The sequence below is a fragment of the Aythya marila genome (assembly GCF_965140915.1).
Source record: "Aythya marila genome assembly, chromosome: 13".
Lineage (NCBI taxonomy): Eukaryota > Metazoa > Chordata > Aves > Anseriformes > Anatidae > Aythya > Aythya marila.
The window spans coordinates 8,397,305-8,421,319 of record NC_139054.1 but is presented as its reverse complement, the minus strand read 5'-3'; the positions used below and the strand labels follow the sequence as shown (position 1 = coordinate 8,421,319).

General features: G+C 44.0%; 2 protein-coding genes across 5 annotated transcripts in view; one reads left to right on the top strand and one right to left on the bottom strand.

The window, feature by feature from the left end:
* STK26 (serine/threonine kinase 26) overlaps window positions 1–8,073 on the top strand; it is a gene marked incomplete at its 3' end in the record, with an annotated part of 31,538 nt that extends 23,465 nt beyond the window's left edge. For 2 of the 3 annotated variants that reach the window (XM_082771009.1, XM_082771010.1), the window contains 8 exons: window positions 911–1,019; window positions 1,108–1,265; window positions 3,313–3,498; window positions 4,119–4,267; window positions 4,845–4,938; window positions 5,395–5,457; window positions 5,547–5,683; window positions 6,138–8,073. In XM_082771009.1, coding sequence (XP_082627135.1) covers window positions 911–1,019; window positions 1,108–1,265; window positions 3,313–3,498; window positions 4,119–4,267; window positions 4,845–4,938; window positions 5,395–5,457; window positions 5,547–5,683; window positions 6,138–6,162 — 921 coding nt within the window. Of the gene's footprint in view, window positions 1–910; window positions 1,020–1,107; window positions 1,266–3,312; window positions 3,499–4,118; window positions 4,268–4,844; window positions 4,939–5,394; window positions 5,458–5,546; window positions 5,688–6,137 lie in introns of those variants that run through there. The other variant, XM_082771011.1, reaches the window with a different exon arrangement.
* Window positions 8,074–11,005: 2,932 nt separating this feature from the next.
* FRMD7 (FERM domain containing 7) lies at window positions 11,006–23,165 on the bottom strand. Of its 2 annotated transcripts, XM_082771185.1 has the most exons (12): window positions 22,658–23,165; window positions 18,669–18,773; window positions 18,255–18,297; window positions 17,009–17,087; window positions 16,207–16,304; window positions 15,991–16,105; window positions 15,679–15,826; window positions 14,452–14,547; window positions 14,171–14,334; window positions 13,895–13,963; window positions 13,741–13,816; window positions 11,006–13,608 (listed from the first exon to the last, which is right to left on the bottom strand). In XM_082771185.1, the coding sequence occupies exons 1-12, from the start codon at window positions 22,712–22,714 to the stop codon at window positions 12,577–12,579; spliced, it is 2,082 nt and encodes a 693-aa protein (XP_082627311.1). In that variant the 5' UTR covers window positions 22,715–23,165; the 3' UTR covers window positions 11,006–12,576. The 2 variants fall into 2 exon arrangements, with proteins under 2 accessions (XP_082627311.1, XP_082627310.1); XM_082771184.1 differs by lacking the exons at window positions 17,009–17,087; window positions 18,255–18,297; window positions 18,669–18,773.
* Between the last annotated feature and the right edge of the window lie 850 nt (window positions 23,166–24,015).

Below are 24,015 nucleotides of genomic sequence, written 5' to 3'. Positions count from 1 at the left end.
AACTTCACAGATCTATTTAAACTTCATGAAATTACATCACATCAGCTCAAGTCTAGGAATGCAAAAACATAGTAATTATGTATAGTGTATAGTACTTTGTAGCTTTGGAACTTAATCTTTTTGAGAGTAAGGCTGTGAGATAATTCTTTAACATTTTCACATAATTTATAGTCTTTCATGGATTGTCAGGAAATAATGAAGTTGTGTGTTTTTTTAGTATTGTTCAGTGGTTTCACTTGTTCTTTTGGAGGATAAAACCTTAATTTTTAGCTTCTTTCACTTTGCTTCAATTTTTCATGATGTTATAGTTCTCTATTTCACTATGTTTTTTTGTGGGTTTTTGATTCTTGGTTTTATAGTAGAATCACACACCTTAATACTTCTGTTTTATTTACATAGCTTTCCCATGTGCAGAACTTACAAGCAGCTTTATAGTAGTGCATTATGTTCTCCTTGCAAAGGCAAGCATGGAATCAAAAATATTGGAACAAGGAAAAAAGAAGTATTGTTAACTTTAAAAACAGCATTCAATAGACATTTATTTTGAAATAAACTGTTTTTCTTCATAAACATTTTAAAATGCAAAATTCAGTCGACTGTGTTTGATAGAAAACTCAAACATCTTAGTAAGTTCTGGCTTTTCATGTGTGTTGCATGCTTAGGGGACTATATATAAAAAAAAAAATTAGCAGTGCTTTGCATGTATTATCAGTAGAGGAGCTGTGAAGATGATTGTTCTAATGGCACCTATTTGTGATAGAATATTGAGTTACTTAATTGAATCCTCATTTTATGCATTCTTTTAGCTCTTTACATTAAAAATGTTTCAAGTTAATATTTAATTAAATCAATAAGAAGGCAGAAATTAGATATAAGAATAAAACTATTTTACTGTGTCTTTTCTCTAAAGCTGCGTGCTGGCCCATTTGATGAGTTCCAGATCGCTACCATGCTAAAGGAAATCTTGAAAGGTCTTGACTACCTACATTCAGAGAAAAAAATTCACAGGGATATAAAAGGTGCATTTAAAATGTAACTTTGTTAAAGCCCTTAAAAATCATGGGAGCAGCGTTCTAAATTAGATGTTATATTATTTCCATTTGGCAGCTGCCAATGTCTTGTTATCAGAGCAAGGTGATGTTAAGCTTGCTGATTTTGGAGTTGCTGGGCAGCTGACAGACACGCAAATTAAGAGGAATACCTTTGTTGGAACTCCATTTTGGATGGCCCCTGAAGTTATTCAGCAGTCAGCATATGATTCAAAAGTAAGTATGAGAGCAGAATATCTTTTCTTTGTATCTGCAGATGTAACAGAAAGCATTTTTTTTTTGTCTTTTTCTAGCTTTATCAATACTGAAAAAAGTTTATTTCAGATTACATGATTTTAAGTAACAAAAGAACAATTAAATTGTTATTACAGTTTATAAACTGTATAAATAAACTGGATGTCACTGTACTGCCATACAAGATCCATGAAAACTCAGCAAGTAAACTTGATGCTTTCCTGTTAACATTCTGTTAGAGAAACTCCCTGGATACTTTGTGTTGTGGGTTTATTTTTGTTTAATTTAAATTCAGTGTTTCCCACTTTATTCAAGTAGTAATAAAGCTTTCATATCAGAATACTACCATAATTTATCACCTTATTTTAAACCTAAGATCAGGGCTGAAATTTTACTCTATTCTCACTCTTTTATATGACATGAATCTTACCATTTGAACTTAATTTCTTAAGATGCAGGTATTTAAGTTGGTCTCTAGGCTTCCTCTTACTGTCAAAGGAGAAGGAATTGGATGGGTTGCCTGCCCTTCCATTATCTACAAAAGGGTGACTTGTGTGAGACAAAGTTTAGCTTTACTATTCATCTGTGTTTTGTCAGTATACATTAGACTCTTAATACATGATTGCATTTCTACAACTTGCTGTCAGGTATTTCCGATGACCTGTGTACTTCCGAAGATTTCAGCTAATTGTAGACAAATTGGAAGGGAGAGTTTCTCGATGTGAACAAACAGTAGAAAAGCAGACACTATACCCCCACCATGTTTTCTGCGGGTTTGGAGCTGCTGCTAAAAATCACTATAAGGAAGGAAAGTGAAGTTTGAAGAAATTTTGTACATAGAAGGGCTTCTTGCTGATAATAAGGAGCATATACATTCACTTGTAATTTTCATGTGTAGAGTTCCAGTGGTACAGCTGTAATACTCCTTCCATGGCTTTTTGGGAAAGTACTCTAGCTTGTTTTTAAAATGCATGTTACCCTGTCCAAGTGAAAATAATTCCTCTTCGGTTTGCCCTGTGGGTAAATCAGCTGTACCACCCCTTCATTTACATTCTGCCAGCAACCTAATCTCCTGCGTTCTGTATCTCCTCACTATTGTTGCGAGAGCAATGCCCTTTCTCCTTTCTTTCTTAGCCAGAAGTCTAGAAGTATGAAAGAGGCAAGCCTTTGGGTAGGACAGATGAAAAGGTTTTGGACAGGATACACTGATTTCTAGTCTAATACTGAAAAGTATTTTGGCATCTGGACTGATTTTTAACTTCTCTGTTCCCCTCTTCAAAATAGTAGAAAATGAAATAAATTAGTACACTTTTATAGCAATAGAGACTTAAAAGCCCCATCTCTTTCAAAATGTTTTGTTCCAGTCATGAGCTAGCTTATTTTTTCAATGTTAAATTACAGATATTTTAGTTCTTCTTATGAATAGGAAAGGAGTATTGGAGAGATGCAACTTGTAACCCTTCTTTACTATATGGGCAGCTTTAGATCATGACTATTTGCCAAGTGTAGTCCATCATTCCCATTTTTAATGAGAAACACCTATAGTGACTTGAATGGCTCTTGCAACTAATCTAAAAAGATGCAAATGATGTATATTTCACTTCTGAGAAATCTCCAGGTTGGAAGATTGCATAGTTCATAAGACACAAATAAAATTTGTCTCTGTATCAGTAATGCTTATTTCTAGGTAAAAATAGTATCAATTATTTAGAAACTTTTCCTCCCAACTTGGTGTCTCAGATCTAACCAGAGTTGTTGATCATTTTCCAGCTAACTTCATAAAGCTGTTAGGAAAGAAATAGACAGTGCAACAATACTGATTTTGTATACATTGGTCAAAGTTATTCAAGACTGATGAAATCACTTAGGTCTTTGGAAATTATAGCCTTTGAGTATTAAAAAAGAATCTTTATGCATTTTCTACTGAGACCAAAGTTAACTTTATTATATAAATGCAGATTTCAGTTACTAAATACTTTGTTGTGATATCATTTAACTTTATATTATAAGTAACTTTTTCCCTTCTCAGGCTGACATCTGGTCATTGGGAATCACTGCTATTGAACTAGCCAAAGGGGAGCCACCCAACTCCGATATGCATCCAATGAGAGTTCTGTTTCTCATTCCAAAAAACAATCCTCCAACTTTGTTAGGAGAATTCAGTAAACCTTTTAAAGAATTCATCGATGCGTGTCTGAATAAGGATCCAACATTTGTGAGTAGATAAGTGTTTGTGTGTAGAGATCTATAATTATATTTTTTAATACATGTTTGTGAAGTATTCTGCTGGTACGGTACATCGTAGTTAATTGAAATAATTTTGGAGACTATACTTTTGACTGTAAATATTAATGGTACTTCTTAACAACTGTCTCTTCACCCCAGCCTGTTGTGTTTAAAATAATGAAGGGGGGAGGAGGGGGAACAGAAGAAATGATGATGGCAGAGGCAACTTCCTACAACGCATGTGAACATAGGATAAGGTCAGAAGAGAAGCTTTGAAAGAGGAGAGAATCCTAAATCTCTTCCCTAGCAGAACTTTTGCTGTCTGCTTGAATTCTGCTTACAAGGAAATGTTGCAGTGGAGAAATTTGATTAGTCATTTTCCTGGGTGTGTACTTTCTAGCATAGAAGGGTAAGCAATAGTCTGTGTGTGACTTGATCGTATTTTTAGAGTGCTTGTAAATGTGGATTACTGGCTTCTCTCAACTTCCTGTTTCTACTAATTTCCTGATGCTGTATGAGCTAAGTCAGTTGTCATACTAAATCTCCCCTACTAACATTTAAAGTCACAAAATGTTAGCATAACATTAAATACTTAAGTGTTTCTTATAGCGCCCTACAGCAAAAGAACTTCTGAAGCACAAATTCATTATGAAAAATGCCAAGAAGACTTCATACCTGACAGAACTAATTGATAGGTTTAAGAGATGGAAAGCAGAGGGACATAGTAGCGATGAAACTGATTCCGATGGTTCTGATTCGTAAGTTAATTTTCACAATTTAGTCTCTATCTGACTTTTTCTGTTTTGCATTGGCTTCTTTCAAGGAAATCCTCTGTTTGAAACTGAAGACTAATGTATAAGTCAAGCTATGCACTCATTCGCTTTCAATTTTTTTAAATCTAAACTCAGTTTCAGTGCTGTTTAAGTGCTGTGTATTTCCTAGTTTGGGGCTAGTGGTTATACCAAAAACAATGAATTATAATCAGAAATACCACAGAGCAAGGCTGAGGTGTACAAAGAGGTTTGCACAATGTGGGTGGAACAACATACCTTCTGTAAGTGTCTTGCCTTTCTGGACATCAGATAACTGTTTTAAATGGGATGTCATAGGAGAAGGTAAGCTTTATAAGTAGGCATCCTCTGTTTGCTTTGTATTTCAAGTTGGTCTCTGAAGTTGTTTTTCTGAAGTTCAGTTAACATTTCAACACATGCTTTTTTCCCTTGTTTTAAGGCATACAGAAATAATCCATATAGATTTGCTATGTATTTGGGTTACCTATGGTTGCTTAGCATTATGCTGCGGCTAGTATTATGTACATCATATCCTTTTTCTTAGGGAGTCAAGTAACAAAGAAAACAACTCTCATCCTGAGTGGAGCTTTACTACAGTTCGAAAGAAACCAGATGCAAAAAAGCTGCAGAATGGGACGGTATGTAGTCTAACGAGTTCTTCTTTAAGTGATAGTTTTGAAGCCATTGTAAGGTAGTGTTTAAACTTGTAATTATTCGGTTTTCTTAAGAATTGACTACTTTTTTGTAGTCCAACAGATAATGCTTGTTAATGACATTTCCTATGCCTGTGTCAGCCTTAATTGCAAAAGATACCACATTCTAATAGAACAGTATCTGTTCAAAGATATGTGAATTTTAAACTGTTATATAATATTAGAGAAGAGAAATTGGAGCGTGACAATATGGCGTATGTCATCAGGCATCTATTTCTGTATTTCCTAAAGTTTATTGACGTACTGTACCTTCATTGTTTTGTGGTATGTTACAAGGACTGTGTTGAATTCAGCTGAACTTTCAAAATCATGTAAGCTGAATTTAACACAGCATACGTATGGTATAGGAATATACTGATATCCTGATTTGTTAATTTTTAGGATCAAGATCTTGTTAAAACCCTGAGTTGTTTAACTATGATAATCACCCCTGTGTTTGCTGAGGTAAGTTCTACCTTCAAAGAAATTTTTAAGTTATTGCCCAAGCACCTGATGAATTCTGTAAGCTTTATCTGCTTTGGTTTGCTACTCAGCTCAAACAGCAGGACACAAATAATGCTAGCAGAAAGAAAGCAATTGAGGAACTTGAGAAAAGCATCAATATGGCAGAAGCAACATGTCCAGGGATCACAGATAAGATGGTGAAGAAACTTATGGAGAAATTTCAGAAGTAAGTGAAGAAAGTTTTGCATGCATTTAAAAAAATGTGTGTGTGTGTTTTTATGGACGGGGGAGAAATACTTCCATTAAGGAAAAGCTAGTTGATATTCAAGCATTTCATATGCTAGGGAAGTTAGAATACAGTATTTTGATCCGTTACATCTGTTATATCTAGGGCTCTACATTCTTAGCTTCAGTAGTTACATGTAACATGTCTGGTTATTGAAAGAAAAACTAATGCTAACAATAACTTTTTCTGCTTGGTCTTTACACTCTGGAATTTTACTGTAGTTGTTACATTTTGCTTCCTTTAATTTAACCTGCAGTTTTATCTTAACCATATTTATAGCAAGGAAGGGGAGCAGAAGAATCCTTACTAGTTTAATGATGCATAGATAGTTACTTGCTGTCTGCCAAGATGAGACACAGTAATTAACAAAAAAATTATTTTTTCTTATCTGTAGATTTTCTGTTAATGACTCATCCTAAGAAACTTCACATAAGTGACTGCTGTTTCATATGGACCCAGTGAAACCCACCAAAACTACTTCAAGCTTGGCAGTGCTTAGCTCATGAGCTCCTTGTGCCTTTTGGATCTTTGCAACATATTGATGGTGATTTGAGGATTTGAAAGAACCTACTCAACTATTTTGTGGCAGTGCACATGGTTTTATATTTTCAGGAAATTATTTTGTAAAGAACAACTTTTAATATTGTAGTTTCACCAGTTTAATCTGATAAATGTTGAGGTGCAGTTTTGCTTTTAGAAATAACCATTACTTTAGTTGATAGAAAGTGCAAGTACAGTATGTTTTGATGCTATTTTGTTCCTGTACACAGGGATGTACAGGTCTTTTGTATTCATGAGTTAAACTTTTGTAAATCACTAACAAGCTTCAGAGAAAATAGCTTTTTCACAAGCATATTCAAAACATGTATTGTAGTGGCAAGGGTATTGCTGTAGCACCTGCTTCAACCAGCATATAGTTATCGTGCCCTGAAGAATAAACCTGCAACAGTATCTATTATAATTCTAAATTGGTACAGTATTTTAGGCAGCTCTATGATTAAATATATTTGAGAGCAATATGTCAATAGTTTGCAGGTGATATGTAGCAACAGGTATATCCTGATGTACAGTATATGTATTACCTTTTAGAACAAGTAGTAATTCAATCTTATATCATCATGGTAGGAAAATTTAAAGCAATACAGTTGAGGGGGTGGGGCTTTTGGCAATAATGGACAAAAACTGAAGTCCAATTTTATTTAATTTAATTTTTTTCCTCTGAGTATACATACCTGGGTGGAAGGGAGCCAGAGAAGCCGAGCGTCGCATGATACATACCTCACAAGCAGGTATAAGTGTAACACCAGCGTTCTTTGTGGTGGTGTTGTTTCTCCTGTAAGATATTTATACACATTTTTGTTCTTAAATACATTAAATACAGTACATCAACATAATTTGTTTATAATTTTCTGAAAGTGTATTTTAAATATGTATTTACCAGTTAATATGCAAATAACTGAGTTATAGATATTCTTTCACAAAAAGGTAGTACTGTGCAGTATGGAGTGATTTTTTTCATAAAAAGTAGGTAAGATTATAAAGTTGCTTTCAGTTATATATTTATGGTACTGCTAACTGGGTAATCTCTTCTGGTTTTTTATTATTTTTTTGTTATTGTTTTTCTTTCTTTTTCAACCCAGTATGTATATTATGCTGAAATTTTGAACTGGGATTTTTTTTCAGTACTTAGCTGTGGAACTGTTGGTGTAAATTTATTTTTGATAAAGGTTGGGTGTGTTTATTTTATGGTTCAGACCTGCACATTTTGTTTTTGCACAAAAGTCATTTTAAAAAATCTGAAATATATCTGCCAAATATTAAAAAAGTAATGGTGTGCAAGTAAATACTGCATTTTTAGTCAAATGTTGCCATTACATCGTTTTTATATAAAGGACACTTGTGAGAGATGGTGGTTAGATATGCCAAGGACAATTATTTTCAATGGTGCCTACACTGTAAAAAATTTAAAAAAGGAAAAAAAAGAATAACTTTGTTTTAATTTTAAAGAAGTGTTTCTGTTTAAAACTTTCATCTGCTATATAACTGAAATTCAATTAGAATTTATATCTGAGAAAAAGTCTGGAAATAGTTTTTGAAAACAATAATGTTATGGATTAAATAAATATTTTTATAAATGTAAAAGCAGCAAAAGTTGTAAATACAGTTGATCTGAAGCTTTACAAAATAACTGCATCACAGAAACAAATTGTAGTGCTTCTCTAGCTTCTGTAGTTGTTAGTCTTGTAAATCTGTTTATAGATGAAGCTTATTTCAATGTTTTGGGGGGTTTTAAATGGTTTAAAAATAAATATTTAAGTTCTGTAAACTTTCATGAGCTCTTTCTGTTGTGCATTTTATTCTGGATTTTAATAAATGTGCAGAGGCGTGGATATACCTCCTATCTTGTCTTATGGTTTAGCAAAGGTGTTCCTTACACAGTTGTTTTGAAAAGGTTTTGGGTCACTCTCCCCCACCCCCCATGCTGTTCTTGCCTGGAAGATACCTACCAGCTGCTATGCAACAGGGAGTGCTAGAGAGACAGAGCAACTCCAGGGTTCAGTTTTGGTTTCAGTCCCGTAGAGGAGTGTTCAGGATCTGTGTGCTCAAATGAATGTTCATGGCCTGTGACAACGTAGTGTGACCTAATATCTCTGTGGGCTTAATTGTGAATTTGGCATTGTAAAATGAAGGTACAAAAAGGCCAGGGCCACAGTTACCTCAGCTTTTACTTCACCAGTCTCATCCTAAATCTCATTGCAAAGACCTCCATATTCATTTCTCAGAATTAAAATCATGTTTTCTCCTGTATGTCACTTCCCTTAAGGTGTGTTGTTTTTTTTTTTATGAGACCAAGGGGAGAGGTGATAAGAATTTCTCCTGAATTTTGTAATTAGTGGTAATACCCTGTTGACACAGTCTTTAATCTATGCAACTCCATATCCTGTTCTGGGTAGCAAGGGTTAGTGAATTAATTAATCTGTCCTATTTATGTGGTAAGACTGTAGCATGTTACTGAACTATGGTATCTCTTCCTGTGAAATGGGTGGGTCCTATGCCTACCTCACTGGACAGTATTGGGAAAAAGTCATCCATATATGCATAAAACAGCTTCATTCTCTTGTAAGAACAGTCCGTTTAAAGACTACTTTATTGTACTGCACATGGCATTTTTGCACCTAAGGTCTCTGTGCATTGTACGACTGTTCACTCTTAAGAATGGACGTCTGTATTACTGGTTTCCAGAGAATAGTGTCTTTTTCCCCATGACTTGTTAGATATTGATGAACTGTGTAACTTAATCAGCAGTATTCTGTTGCTGGCAGATAGATAATGGGAAGAGATATCAAGATATTCATTTAGGAATCATCTTCTTGTGTGTTTGGTTTGTTAGGTTTCCCACAGTAGATGGAGAAGAATTGATACTGAAGTAGTCTTATCAAAGTAGTCTGAATCACAGAGTAGAGAAATATGTTTGTTCATGGGTAGATGAGTCCTTTATCAATGTAATCATTCTTAAAACCCCTGGTCTCTTAATTCCTCTAGCACACTTCTGTACAGTAAGCTTTGTAGTATTGTAAAAACCTGTTCTTGCATTCAATTGAATGTCTATAGTTGAATAGGAAAGTACATAGATTCTTGATGTGTTTGCACAAGGCTTAGCAATTGTTAAAGGTCTCATTTTTATAACACTGTTTTATGACTTAACACTGGAATAAAATTATTTTATTCTTTACAAAGTTTTAATGGTATGTATGTTGGCTTGCCTTATTTCACATCTTTCCAATAAATTAAGTTACACTTTAATATAGAAATTAGTTAAATTTACTGGAATCTTAGAGCTCCTCCAAACTAATGTTCTTCATATACTGTGTACATTTTGATGCTTTTTTAACTTAATGCATACACCTATATGTTTAAAAACAAAACAAAACAAAAAAAAAAACCTGAATATCTTGCATGTAAATCTCAAGATTAGCTTTATCTGTAAGTGATGTATTTTATGACCCCCAGCTACATCAGTCCAAATGCATTGAGTAGCTTAACGTTTTGATGCTATAATGCTTCTGTGCCCCCACCCAATTAATACTGCTTGCTTGCTTAAGGGATATGTTTGCATTTTCCCGGGTAGTGATATGTCTTTTATCAGCAGCAGTCCCTGTCATCTCTCTATCCTCGGTATTTTTTGTTCATTTGTTTTACTAGTGAAACACACTCAATATTCTTTCCTCTTCTTGGTGAACAGGGCTGAGAAGGGGCTATACAGGTACCACAGGGAAGGACTGATGCAAAGGTTATTTTGGTTGTTCCTTTGCATGTGTGCCACTGCTTACTGAGATTGTTCCTTTATTTTAGTCAGTCCCAGCAAAGTTGGCTTATGTAATGATTTTAGCTTAATTTCTGTCACTTACTCAGGACTGCTTTGTTCCTCTGCTATTGTTGACCATTATGTATGATGTGCTAAGTCACAGTGTACATGCTGTGCCCCAGTACTCCCTAGTCAATGGAAAAATCCAAAAATAGTTCCCAAGTCCTTGTTTCTCCATCTTATTGCAGTGTCCCCAGCAGTCTCAAATGCCAGAGCTAGGACCTCCTGGAGTTTTGTGCAGTGTAGTTTTCACGTTGATCCCTCCCAGTAAGGCTGCTTTTCTGTTCTGGGCTATGCTCAAGGTAAAGCTGACCTGGGCCAGCCTTCCATGTCTCTACATGATTTCAGGACCTAACTGATTGTAGGTTTGCCTGCGTGCTTAAGGTATAATAACCCTTTAAGGGATGTTCTCTGGGGACTACATGTAAATTTTGTAGTTGAATCACTACAGCTATTTTTTTCCCCTTACCACACCATACATGTAGATTGCCATACTTAAATGCTGCATTGAATGGCAGTTTTTGCTGTTTCCAAGATGCAGAGCATGGAGAAAGTAAACTTTCTATTTATGCAGTTTGTTTTTCCTTTTTTTTTTTTCTTTTTTTTTTTTTCCTTCACCAGAATGTGTGCCAGTCCCAGAGCAGCATGTGGGGTCCAGGTAGTTCATAGCTTCTTCATCCCAGAATAACCTGGAGCAAAAGCAAACAGTGTGCTCTCTTGTTGATCTAACACATTTCTTTGGGCAGCTGACCAAGAATGTGATTGTTTTCAGCAGCATTCAGTGAGTCTCAGCTGCCTCTAAGACAATGAACACACACAGGGAAAGCAGCCTGGCAGCTCTATGGAGCAATGAGGGCTGCCTGGGGGCTGTGAGCTGTAGGGGAAGGTGGGCTGAAGTGCAGATTGCCTTAGCTGCAGCAGCTTGGGCCCCATCCAAAAGGAGGAAACGAAAACTCTAATGTGAACAACTGTTTTTTTTTTATTATTTTATTGTCCAGCTTCTAAAACAAAAGACAGCAATGCACAGTGAGGCAGTAACCACGAACCTAGTTCTTTTCACACTTATTTTCCATCTCTGCCCCAGCTTCCTTGTTCCTGAAATCCCTTCAACTGCTTTCCCCTGTTTTCTCAAGCATATGTATTATGGGGCTGTTCCTCTCCTTATAGTCATGTCCTGCAGTTTTACAGAGTTGTTCTTAAAGAAAAATAATAACTTCTCTTAACATCTTACAGAAGTAACATCATTCTCCTGTTTTCAGAGTAGATTTCCTGTGTTTTTAGGGTAATAAGTTCTTTGTTATGAAAACATGTCTAGGAAGTATCTGTACCTTTTCACTTCAGGGAGCAATGCACAAAAAACAAATCTCCCTCCTGCTGCCCTATGTATAGTGAGAAGCTCCCTCTCCTGCTCTTCTATAACTAGAAATGGCCCTCGTAAAAATAACATTGCATTCATGTAGCAAACAGGAACGTTTAGAAGCACCATGGTTACAGCAGCCTTCCTAATGCCAAAAGGGTAAGCACCAGCTGCCTCTCTTTCCTGCCCTCCTCCTGAGAGCTTTTTCCCCATGCTGCTTGGTGGAGGCCTGATTTGGGGGAGCAAGACCATCCTCTGCGTGCCTCACTCCCCCCTGATTTAAGCAGGACACTGAGGTGCCTGGGCTGTGGAGCTGCTGACAGAAAATAACAGCTACTAGGCCTAAGAAGAGTGGAGCTATACATCATCATTCATTAACCCACTTACTACAGCTCAGAGTGGGATGCTGTTTAATGATTTACGAGAGCTGCTATGATATTTCCTGGGCAGGATAATGCCCTAACCTGGCCAGGGACAAGACGGAGCTGCTTGCATGGAGTACATGGCTCCAAGCATCACAAGGAGCACCCCATGCGTGGCATCCTGTCCTGAGCACTGGGTGTTCCTGCAGCATTGGCACAGCTCCAAGAGCAGACATCTCTGCTCAGCTTCCCCTGGCCATCCTGCTCCTCTCCCACTTGGCCTCAAACATTCCTCCCACCAGCAGGCTTCCCTGGAGTTGTGATAAACTAATGTTTAAGATCTCCCATAAAATGTCTTTTTTTTTTTTTTTTCCTTTTCTTTTCTTCCGCCTCACTGATGAAGACTTAAGTGTCTGAGCTCTGACTGTGGCCTGCTTGGACTGCACGCAGTGTCTATGCAGGGCTTAAGCGAGAGCCCCTGCCCATCTGGCTAAAGCTGGACCCCTGCATGTGAAAAGCCTGGCGGCAGAGATGCACCAGTTTCAGGTTATGATGCAGGAGATGGGTACCTCAGAACATTCCCCAGCTGTCCCTTAACACTTCCTCTACAGCTAAAAGCACTCACACAACATGAGCCCATCACAACATTTCACAAGCAGTAAGCAGCCCTGCAAGCAGGACAGGGACCATTCTCTGGGTCTGGATCAGTCCTGGCCACCTGTGGCTCCTTTCAGCCGGTGTGAGGCACCTAAGTGAAATACCTGGAAGTCCTCTCTTCAGCAGCGCTGGTCGCAAAGGACACCTCTTCATCCTCTTCTTCTAGCTGGAGACTGCCAGAGGACAGCCGCACCCGAGCCATGGGTGAGCGCAGCACCCGGCCGTACAGGGAGCAGTATTCAGCGGCCAGGAGGTCGGAGTCGGAGTCGCTGGACTCAGTGCTGCTGCCCACGTAGCGCTCAGCAGGGTGCCGCGGCCGTGGGGCGAGCCCTTGCTGGGCCAGCGCGTGCCGTAGGATTCCTGCCTTGCGGCTGCTCAGGGCAGGCCGTGGGCCCAGGGGCCTGAACTCCGAGCCATAGGGGAAGCGGATGGTTTTCATGTCCGACTGGCTCCAGGAGCGTTTGGGAGGCTGCTCTTGAAGGCCGTAATCGAAGGAGCGAGCCAGCGGCCTGCTCCCCCCTTCTGGGGCTGCACTGCTGCCCGCAGCCCTGTGCGAAGCCTCGTGCTGGAATTCCCCCGTCCAGGCAGTGCTTGGGCTCCACTTGGGTGTTTTTGTGGCTGTGGGGACAGATCCACCAGCTGCTCCTGCCGCCTCCTGGCTGGGTGTTTGCATGTGGCACAGGGGCTGTGGTGGCCTGTCTACGTAAAAAAGGACCTGCGGGGCCGGGGAGGCCAGTGGCTGGGGGCACGGCACGTCCGTGTACACCAGCGGCCTCGTGCTGACCTCCCGCATGTTGCCCACCGAGGTGCTCTTACTGTTCCCAGCAAACTTGTGGTGGGGCCGAAAGGACGTCAAGGGGTTCCTGGAGCCGAAGAGGTCGGCGGGCTCCCACGCCCGCTCCAGCTCCAGCTCGGCGTAGAGCAGGGGGAAGGCAGAGCTGCTCTTGGAGTGGGGCAGGAAGATGGGGGCTGCTTCGGGCTTGGAGCGCTCCAGCTCGGCAGCGAATGTCACCTCCGTGGTGGAGCTGCAGCAGCGGCTGTCCAGTGTGGGCTCTGAGGTGTGCACCCCGTTGGCAGTGCGGAAGGAGCCCCGGCTGCCGTAGGCCAGGCGCAGCTCTTCCACCTGGCGGAAAAAAAAAAGGGTGTGTGGGCATCCTGCTCAGCCCCAAGGCGGGCAGGGGGAGCAGAGCAGGGCCAGCAGCAGGATGAAGAGCCAGGATTCTGGCTGCCTCTTGTGCACACTGCGGGGACATACCTGCTTGGACACATCTGTCAGGAGGTCCGGGGAAGAGCGGCACTGCCTCTCATCGTAGCGGGATGCATGGTGCTTCCTGCAAGGCCGAGCGTATTAGGGCCAGGATGCCCCCCATACACACCTCAGTACTGCCCCCCCTCCCTGCCCTCGGTACCTCTCAAAGGGCAGGCTCTTCATCTTCGCCTTCCTCCCGTGCTCCAGCAGCTGTCTCTGTGTCCTCCCACTGCAGCAGCAAGGAGGGAAAGGTGTGAGCAGCACCATCAGCCCAGCCCCTCACCTGGGGGAGGTGAGGGGACACGGCAGGACTGACTGGCAACAGCAGGACCCGGGAAGCAGCTGTCAGGCATCAGCCTCTTGCACCCAGCCAGGACAGATGTAAAGGGGAGAGTTAGAGCCTCTGCACACCAGGGTTTTTGCTCTGGGACTTTACCTGTAGCGGAAACTCGAGCCCTTGCTGCACAGAAGGGCTTTGGGCTTTGACTTGGGCTCTTCAGACAACCGGAAAAATGCATGGTACTCCACACACGTCTTCCAGAAAGCCTTGCAGGCATCCCTGCTCGCCATGGTGAACTCCAGCGTGTCCTTGCACAGTGCCTGTGTGGCCAGGGACAAGCACGGGGGTGTCACGGGCACGCTGGGCCAGACTCTGCTGCTTGCCCTCACAGTCCTGAGCTGGGCAGCTGCCTTAGCAGCTTACAGAGACCTACTTACAGAAATGTTTGCATGGAGCTTGATGAGAAAATGCTTCCTCTTGAAACTCAGTTTGCGAATTTTGGACCAGTTGAATGTGTTGATCTTTGTATTGCCCTGCAAGGACGGACACAGCAGTTATACTGGGATGGGGCAAGATGCAGAAATATGACTGGCCAAGACCTGGGCTCCCAGGACACCACATGAGCCATTTCTACAGCTCTCACTGCTTCTGGGCCTGGGGAAGAGGCAATGGGGATTTAGCATTTGACCCTCAGTTCTCTACCAGCTGATCCCAAGAGCAGGAATTAAGGCTCAGGGCTGAACTCTGCCTAATGAAGCTAACTGTAAAACAGCAGTAGTCCGAGAGAAAACTCACAGAGGTCAAGGCAGAATGTCCCATCCTTCCCAGCTCACAGGGCAGGTGAGGTGTTAATGCAGAATCTGTCTCCCAAAAGAAGTGAGATGGGAAGCACAGCAGAGCTCAGCTCATTTCCACACCTTTAATGCCAGCTTAAGCAGACTGCAAGCACACCTTACCTTCATTACTGCTATGTATCAGTTTGGATGCAGCCATACAACACATATCCCAGCAGGAACAGATAAAACTGTGCTACCTTGTGCTATGGCACTGAGACCCTCTCAGCTCTCTGGGAGAGCCCAGACTCGCATGGGCTCACAGATGCTCTAATCATGCATGCACACGAGGGGTGTTTACATCTTTGAATAAATAACTGGGTCTGGCAGCACTAATTATGAACAGCAGACCCGCAGTTAGGATTTTTTTCTGCTCTGGCAAGATGTTCCCAGGTTGAAATTAGTCAGTGTGGGAGGCAAGCACTGTTTCACGCCGGCTGCGAGGAAGTCTGTATTTATTCCTCAGCTATGCTGTGATTACAACGTTATGTAATTGCACAGACATTAGGTGGCTATTTTTGCTGGAAGATTATACGGTGAATGCATGTGACGCAGCCGTGTAACCTGTGGTGCTTACACGGCTGTGCCTGCAATGACAAGGGCCAGCAGGGCTCTGCCAGAGCCTGGGCAGGCACAGCTGTGTGCAGCCTGTGCTGGCAGAGGTGCTGGGGCTGAGCCCAGGGTGATATCCCAGAGCATCACATCCCTGCTTGAGGTTTGCTAGGGTGAGATTGCTCCACGGGATTTGGGAGGGTTTAGAGCAGGTGAAGGGAGAAGGCTGAGAGCAGGAGGTTATGTCCTCACAGAGCCCACCCTGAGCCCCCAGCTTACCCGCAGGACCAGCACCCCCATGTGTGTCACGGCCAGGTTGATCTGCGTCCCCTCGCCGTCGCTGGCGGGGTGCGGGCGAATCCCATACATCTCCAGTTTCCTGGCCACGTCCAGCAGCTGAACATCCGACTCAGCTGGCGTCTTCCCCCTGGAGACACAAACACACTGGGAAGTGACAGGAATGTAAAAGCAACTGCTGAAATGGGCTGAAAAGATCCCATTTTGGAGGTGTGCATGCCAGGGTGCTGAGCACCCATGCCACTGCTGGCCCTGTGTGCTGATGGAAAGGAACCCATGCACAGCAGCCCTTACCCGTGCCTTCGGTGGTAGTGCATGATCTTGTTGTCCAGGTACTCCTGGTTGGGCAGGTACCTGTGGGTGGCCAGGTGCTGCTGGTCTGTCTCCTCGTGGAAGTCACCCAGCTCAGCTGTGGGGGGCGCAGGGAGAGTGGGGTTAGAGGCACCCTTTGCCATGCAGTCAAAGCAAAGCCCTGGTGCCCCCCTGCTGCAGGCATGTGCCTGCCCTTACACTGCAGCAGGTGGGAGACGAGCAGCGCCGCGCTCTTGTCACTGCAGGGCAGCCGCCCCAGCGCCAGGTCCTTCTTGATCTGGAGTGTGAAGAGATACCTGCGGAGGGGACAGGAGATGCCCTAAGAGGGGACTCTTCTCGGGCCCCAGCTCAGCACAGCCAGGCTGTCCCCGTGCCCCTCCCAGCGCTCGCCTGTGCCCTAGCACAAGGGATGCAGGTCTGGGGGGGCCACAGGAGGAGTGTGCAGCCCCTCCCTGAGCCTACAGCTGGGCACCACCATGAGCAGCATGCCCCTGCCATTTAAATGGCCATTAATAGGTTTCAGAGCTAACATTCCTTTATGCTTCAGAGGGCATTCGTGTCTCCTCTCAGGGCTAATGTTGTGCAGAAGCACTGTATTGGTTTTATTCTTAGCTCCTGTTTGCAGCGCGTTCTCTGAAATGTAAGAGCTAGCAATGTCATTTTTAAAAATAAAATAAAGGTTTTTCTTTCAGAACACAGCTTGAGGCAGGAGCTAGACTGAGCAAGTCAGACTTGGTGCTCAACTGCTAAAACGTTTGGCAGTAAACACACTGCAGCCTCTTAAGATGGCTGATTTTCAAGTGTTTTTTATATAAAAATAGAGCACCAAGATACTATTTGCAGTTTTGTTTTGTAAAGCACAGAGCTCAGTCAATACTTAGTATTAGCATTGCTAACAGATCGGTTTGGTTGGATGAAGATAAGGACTTTTATACACATGCACTGCAACTGCGAAAACATAGGACTGTGCAATAAGGAAGGAGCAGAACAAACACAGTACCTGGTCAGCTCTTCTCTCAGATGTCCAGGGTCCACTGGGAAAAATTTCACCATAAATTTGAAAAGAACCTCCTTAGGATCTTAAAACACAACATCTTCATAAGTTTTCTTTTATGTGCCTATTGAGAACATTTACAACTCTTTTCACACATGCTGTCTCCTTACAGAGCAAATCACCCTGGTCACTTACAAACCAGGGCTGGAAGCCCTGAGCATCAAGATCTCCATTCTGCCTGGAAGGACGAGCCTGCCCCAACCCGTGGCATCCAGGATGGAAGCAAACAGGGAGTTGGACATCTCAAAATTGCCCCCACCAGGAGTGGGGTTGCCACATTGGTCCCCACTGGAGCAGTGCTACAGGTGCTGCTCTGAAGTGTGGCCAGAGCCCCATGGTAGCTGCCATCAGAAGCTGTACATTAAACCCTCAGCAAAAGCCCTGGGCTTTACCCAGCCCTGCAAGCACTTGGGATGCAGCAGCTTCAGGGGAGGCCATTTGGGCAAAGCTGGTTTGTGGGCTAGGCGAGAGCAAGCAGCCAAACCCCAGGCAAAGTGCAGGGAGGCGATTGTGTAGGCACCAACCATCCCAGGCCACCACGGGATGGCTCTGGGACTCCCTCTTGCAAACACATGGGTCATGGCCTCGTGCTCTCGACCACTTGCTAGTCATCATGTATTTGGGGACAATACATGGTTTGGTTCATTATGGGGGTGGAAACAGGCTGAAAGAGGTGCTGTGTTAACACAGGCCATGGATTCAGGTCAGGCTGCGCTGCATCACTGTGCAGCAGCGTGGGGGTCTGGGGGCTGAGTGGGGTCACCGCACGCCTGCGAGGCACAGGGTTAACCCTGCTCTACACAGGGCTCACGCTGTGTGGGCATCTGGGCTGCTAAGAGCTGCAAAGGGGAAAGGAGGACACTCAGAGAGCCGTTCCTACTGCTCTGCCAGCACAGCAGCACGCACAAACACACACGCGCACATGCACGCAGCCGCCCCTGCCCCTCCGCCAAGCTGTCAGGATATTAACAGCTCAGGCTCAAAATGCTGCAAAAAGCAGATTGAAAAGGCATTTCTGCAGGATTTTAGGTGGACAATGCTGTTTTTGCAAACAATTCTGCCCAGCTTCACACCACATGAGTTGCTCAGGTAAGTGCCAAAAACCTGAGATCCCATCCTCCAGCACAAGAAACTACACTAATGTGCCCCCACTGGTAGCGACTGAGATGAGTTTTATGTTTGAAATACTTACTTTTGACTTGCTTTGTTATGGGCTTTAGTGGCTCCAGCCAGACCTGAAATAAGGCAATGAACTGGGTGAATAAACAGCACAACGGCAGTGGGAATAGAAGCAGGAGCATCGTGCTGGAACACCATAAAGGAATGCTGGCTAGCTTGGGGACCACCACAAACCATCCTGCTGGGGCTGTGCTGCTTGCCACAGATGGTTACGGATAAACCCTATGGGCTGTGGCTGTCAGCAGGGCTTTGCCGACCAGGTCATGGCTTCTGACTCCTATTTTCAAGTTTTTTTAGCATTATGGCAAGCCTTTCCATTTTGATTTTCCACCCAGTATTTCGTGGAGGTTCCAGCACCTGCAGCAGCGCGGGCTGCTTCTGCCTGGCTGTGGGCACTGCGATGGGGCTGTGCTGCAACTGCACTCACGTGGTTCCCGGCCTGGCTGCGAAACTCCAGCCCGAAGTACTCCTTCTCCACCAGGTTGAGGTGGCTGCAGGTGAGGTTAAACAGCCCTCTTCCACAGGATTTTTGCTAGTGAGCAAACACAGCAGGGAAGCAGCAGGTTAGGCAATGCTGACAGCAGTGGTGCGAGGATTTCAGGGAGATTGGGAAGACGATTTAACCCCCTCCCTTCAGCTGAGATAGGCTGTGGGATTTTTCCAAACTGTGCCACAGCAAAACCTTACTCAGTAAATGCTGATGGCTTTGGTATGTGGGACGGGATGATGGCAGCTGTATGACGTTTACCTCAGCTCTTGGAAGTCAGATTCCTCCCCACCACTTCTCGCCTTTATTAAGGAACTTAATAAATCAGGAGGGGAAGGAAGAGGAAAGAAATCTCAGTCTCACCTTGCCTGTTACAGCCATTGGGACAGGTCTGTCCCTGGCTGGAGCCTGTGGACAGGCACATTGCAGGCAAAGGTGCACGGGTCACTGCGAACCAGGGCACCCCACCAGTGCGGCCAGCCTGCAGGCAGATGGCCAGGATGAGCTGTCGTTAATGGTAATTAACAGCAACTGGACCTTGCAGAGATCCTCTGCCTTGGGCCCTGGGTCATCTGTGAACTTCAGCAATGTTAATTAAGTGGCACTGCACACTGATAAGGGAGGCCAAGTTTATATACACCCAGGAAACAGAAACACTAGGAGGGCATTCGGCTTTGTCACCACACTGCTGGGGAATGACCTGGCAGGCCAGAAAACACCAAAGGTGACCACGGAAATGACCAAACCCAGCAAAAATTCATGTTCCTAAATCATTAACCCAGGAAAAGCGGTCCAGAAATGAGCAGTGGTCATTGCAAAGGCCAGCTGGGGCCAGGAGTAGGGCAGGGGAGTCGTGCTGCACAGCCTGCGCAGGGGTGGGAGGGGATGGGGTGCTGGCGGGGCTGCATGCTAATGACCGCCTTTCACAGCTTCTCCCTGGGTGAAATTGCTAGCTCCGCTCTGTAAGGCTGCTGAAAAGTGATAGCGTAATAACAGCATTCGCTCTGCAGCACTCCCGGTTCTCCTCAAAATTACTGGATCGCAGAGGTAATTAAAACAATTATAATTGTTGATTTCCAAGCTAGAATTTTCCAGCATGAAAGGCCTTGGCCTTTGTCAGGCATCCAGGGAAGACAAGCATTTCCTACCAGGTTATTAGCCTCCACATCTGTGGGCAGCGAGCCACTCTCCTTGGTGCTTGTAGATGGGGCTGTGCTGCACTGCAAAGCAGGCGTGCGACGTGCGGGACTGGAACCTACGTCCCAGCCCAAATGTGCCACTGGTGGTCTGTACAATGATGCTGCAGGACCAGGGCAGCACCCACAGGCAGAAACCTCAGTGGTGAGGCCGATAGAAAGGAGGGGCTGCACGCACCCTTCCTCTACATGTTGGGCACAGATGGGGCCATAAGCAGGGTATGAAATGGAGAGGCATGTCCAGAAGCAGATAGCAGCATGTGTGATGCACAGGGACGTGCACAGCCTTCCCCAAAGGACCTCCTGGCAGTGCCAGTGCTCCAAGAGCAAAGCCACATTTCAGTGGCTTTTCCTGTCACTGCACCCATAAATGTGTTTTGGGGGGCGAATTGCTGTGACCATACCCCAAAAAGCCACCAGCCCTAGTGCTCCCCACCCCCTTGCTGGACCAGCTTGCATGCAGCCAGCTCTATGCATCTCCTTTCAAAAATTCCAGTCTTTTCTCATTAGAAGGAACACAAGACCAAGGGAGACTTTGTCCTTCACTCAGTTCCAGCAATTAGTTTTCCTGGCTTGTATGGTTTCCCTTTTCTTTCTTTTTTTTTTTTTTTTTCCTTCCCAATGAATCTTGCCCTGTAGCAAAGTCTACTTGCAAAGATGCGAACCCTGCAAACACCCAGCTTTTGTGAAGCTGCGAAGTGGATCATGCTCTTTCTGTGCTTCTCTCAAGGCTCCAGGGGCTCAGGGCTGCTTTGTTTAAACCCTTTCCAGAGAGGAGAGTGGCTTTATAGGCAAGAGCACGCGCCAGTTCACAGCTTTAGATATCTGGGGCAGGGGGGAGAAGTAGGGAGGCAGCTTTGCGAGGTCTCCTCTCAGTGCCAGAGGCCAGTGAATGCTGACTTGGGGCTGTCTGGGTGCCAGGGCACTGGGGCAGGGCATCCCAGTGTCCTCCCAAGTGCAAGGTGCTGGGCCCACTGGAGCACGCAGGGATGTGCCAGCACCAGGCTAATGCCTTCCCCTGCCATGGGATCACCTCGTTACACCCCCAGCAGCTTTTAACTTGCCGGCTGGGGATTGCAGCTGCAGTGCCCTCTTGCAGAGCTGGCCCTGGTGTGTGGCTGCAGGGAGGGCACCAGTCCTGGCCACCTGCAAAAGTCTGGCCACACGTGCTAGCAGCTGCCATACCCATGCAAGGTAGGTACAAACGCACACGCTGAGCACAAGGCATCGAGTCCACTGGGCTTTCTTTCTGCTGTCTTTCTCCCAGCCATTATACTGATGTACTAGCCATTGAAAAGAGCTTTCCAAAGTCGGGTTTAGGAAGAGTTGCTTGAAATGTATGCTCAAGACTTAGCCCAAAGCGGTCCTGATATAATGGAGAACTCACTAATTCAGCTACTCATTTATCGCAACCACGCAGCATGAAACACATGAAATGGCTAAAAGGGGTTTCCACGACCCTTCCATGCTAAAAAAGGAATCAGCTCCGAGTCCCTTAATGGAAGCCATTTGCTGCAATAACATGTTGCTGCAGGACTGGAAGTGTTTTGGGAAATAAGAAAGCAGAGATGGATAAAGTGCAGCAATATTGTAACAGCAGCAGCTTCTAAATTGTCTTTTACTGTGCCCTGATCTAATTGATACAAAAATAAATAAATACATAAAATTAACACTAATCTCATTTTTAAGCAGACTCCAGGTCTATGATATATTAATTAAACTAAATCAGAAAACTTCCATATCAGTCCAAGAGATGAAATTCCTTTGCAATCCTCTTTTGTGCAAAATTGCCATTGCAAAGAAACTGACCAGTACGTTGAGACCAAGTAGTTCTTAGGCTATGCTATAAAAAAGGACAGGAATGTTTAAGAAATGTAAAAGAACTTGAAAAAAAAATGGTTATCTATAAAACACACTGGTCCCATAAGATATGTAGGTGAGGACTAGAACAGATCTACCTGAATTACCTAATTCATTTAGCTACTGATTGTCAAATCCTAACCAACAGCAATTGCTCAATGACACTTGTAATTCTAACACACAGGCAGGATATCCATTACATTTAGGTCCAGTTATCTATACGCACATACATATATATATATATATAATATCATAGATATTGATTCCCAACATTTAAAATATATTCCAGCAGTCAATATTCAAAACTAGTATTTATTAAATATGAATTATTAATGACAGTGTGTTTTGGGACACTGTCATACAGAAAACAAGACACAATGAGTTTTTTTCCTCACTTATCCCCAAAACCACAGCTTTCTTTTTCAACAGAATGCCCAAGAAGAGATGTACACAGATGTTTCTCACCATGGGTAGTGTAGTTAAATATGCTATTTTTATTCTGTTCTCAGATTTTTCTTCCTTGTTGAATGCTCATGCTAGCAGTCAGACAAATAAGAGAACTCCACGCTTGTCAAGAACATCACTTCATATTAGCTGATTTCCAAAAGATAACACCAGATAAATAAAAGCCATTCCTCCTTCTTTATAAGTAATCCCAACAAGAGGAGAGAGTGGGAGTGTGTTGGTGCTGAAAGACACTTAGTAATCAGCACTGTGAGCTCATTTTTTTAAGCTTTTTGTTTGTTTTGTCCTTTTGCTTTGCAAAGCTGAACACCAGAAGCTAGCAGAGAACATTAGAGAGCTATGCAATCCTGCAGAGTAGAAATTACTTCATTAATTAGCACAAAACCCAATAATATCATACCCACTTACATCAACTACAAAGATCTTCTGGGAGTCATCCAGGAACTGGACTTTCAGATGCAGCATCCTCGAGCATGCGGCTGAGCGTGCAGTGCAGCAGGCGCGGAGTCCTAGTGCTGTGAGCAGGGAGCCCCGACTCCTCGCTCACACATAATTTCCTTCTCAGCTGGGTGCAGAAGGCTGCAGTCACAGATGTGGAGTGGAGGTCGCAGCAAAGGAGTGGAATGCCTAAAACCAAGTCAAAAAAAAAAATACTGATGCCTCCCCTGGTCTGAAGATCACCACTACACTGCAGGATACTTCCCCCTGTGAATGATGCTTCTGTCGCTAGGGGAGAAGGCTGTGCAAGAGTCACACTGATGGGGAAGGGACAGTGTCTGATAAACATGCAGTTTTGCAGCTCCTGCTGAGAAATGTGAGGGCAAAGCAAGCCCAGGTTTTACACAGCAGGGTCGGGGGAAAAAAAGAGGTGAGCAGCTCTCCTGCAGAAGTCACTGAGCAGTGAGCATTACCTGCGCTTTGCTCCAGTTAAGTTGCATTGAAACTTTTGCTCACTAGCAGTCTTGCATTTGGCTGGTGCGGCGAGGCAATCCTCTTGGTAGGTCAGGTCCTATCAGCCCAGCAGATGCATGTGAACCTGGCAGGAGGGCTGATGGACTTCACCAGAGACCCCCATGTTTCCTGCTGAACCAAAATACCATGGGAGCCCTTCTTGGGGAGGCAGAGGAGGGCTTGGGGTGTGCCCCCTCACCCCGTTCTCTGCCCTGTTCCTCTGACTGCCCCTTGTCCCCCTCTCTGAGTGCTTGGATAACAGCAGCACGAGAGCCCCTGCTCACAGAGCAAAGAGGCAGTGAGTACATGAACGCACCAAAAGGCAGCCGCTGGATTGTCACAGGGGATCACTACTGCTGCTCCCGGAAAAAGCCCCAACCACTCGCAGTCCTGGGGGACTCAAAGCAAAGCTAAAAAGCCACATTAAGTGCTGCTGAAATTTTGCTCGTTGCTTTCTTCTCAGTTTCCACTGAAATATCCACTGTCAGCGACTCCAGGCAGCTGAGCCATTTGCTGTGGTCCCTCTTACACTTCCCAGTTATTCCTGGCAATGGCAGGACAGAGCCTCTCAGGGCGCTTGCTCTCTGGGCTGCAGAGAGTGAAAACCTACAGAACCACCTTCCTATTAGTATTCTACTTACTGGGGCAAAAAAAAAGATAATTTTATATATATATAAATTGAAGCTAATGTGCTTTTCCATGTGAATGTGCTCTGCAAAGCAGGTGAACTGATCTTCTGCCAGTGGCGAGGGAAAGGGACTGGCTGTGCTAAGTGTCTGGTCACTGCACTGTGGGACTGAATTCCTAGTGCTTTC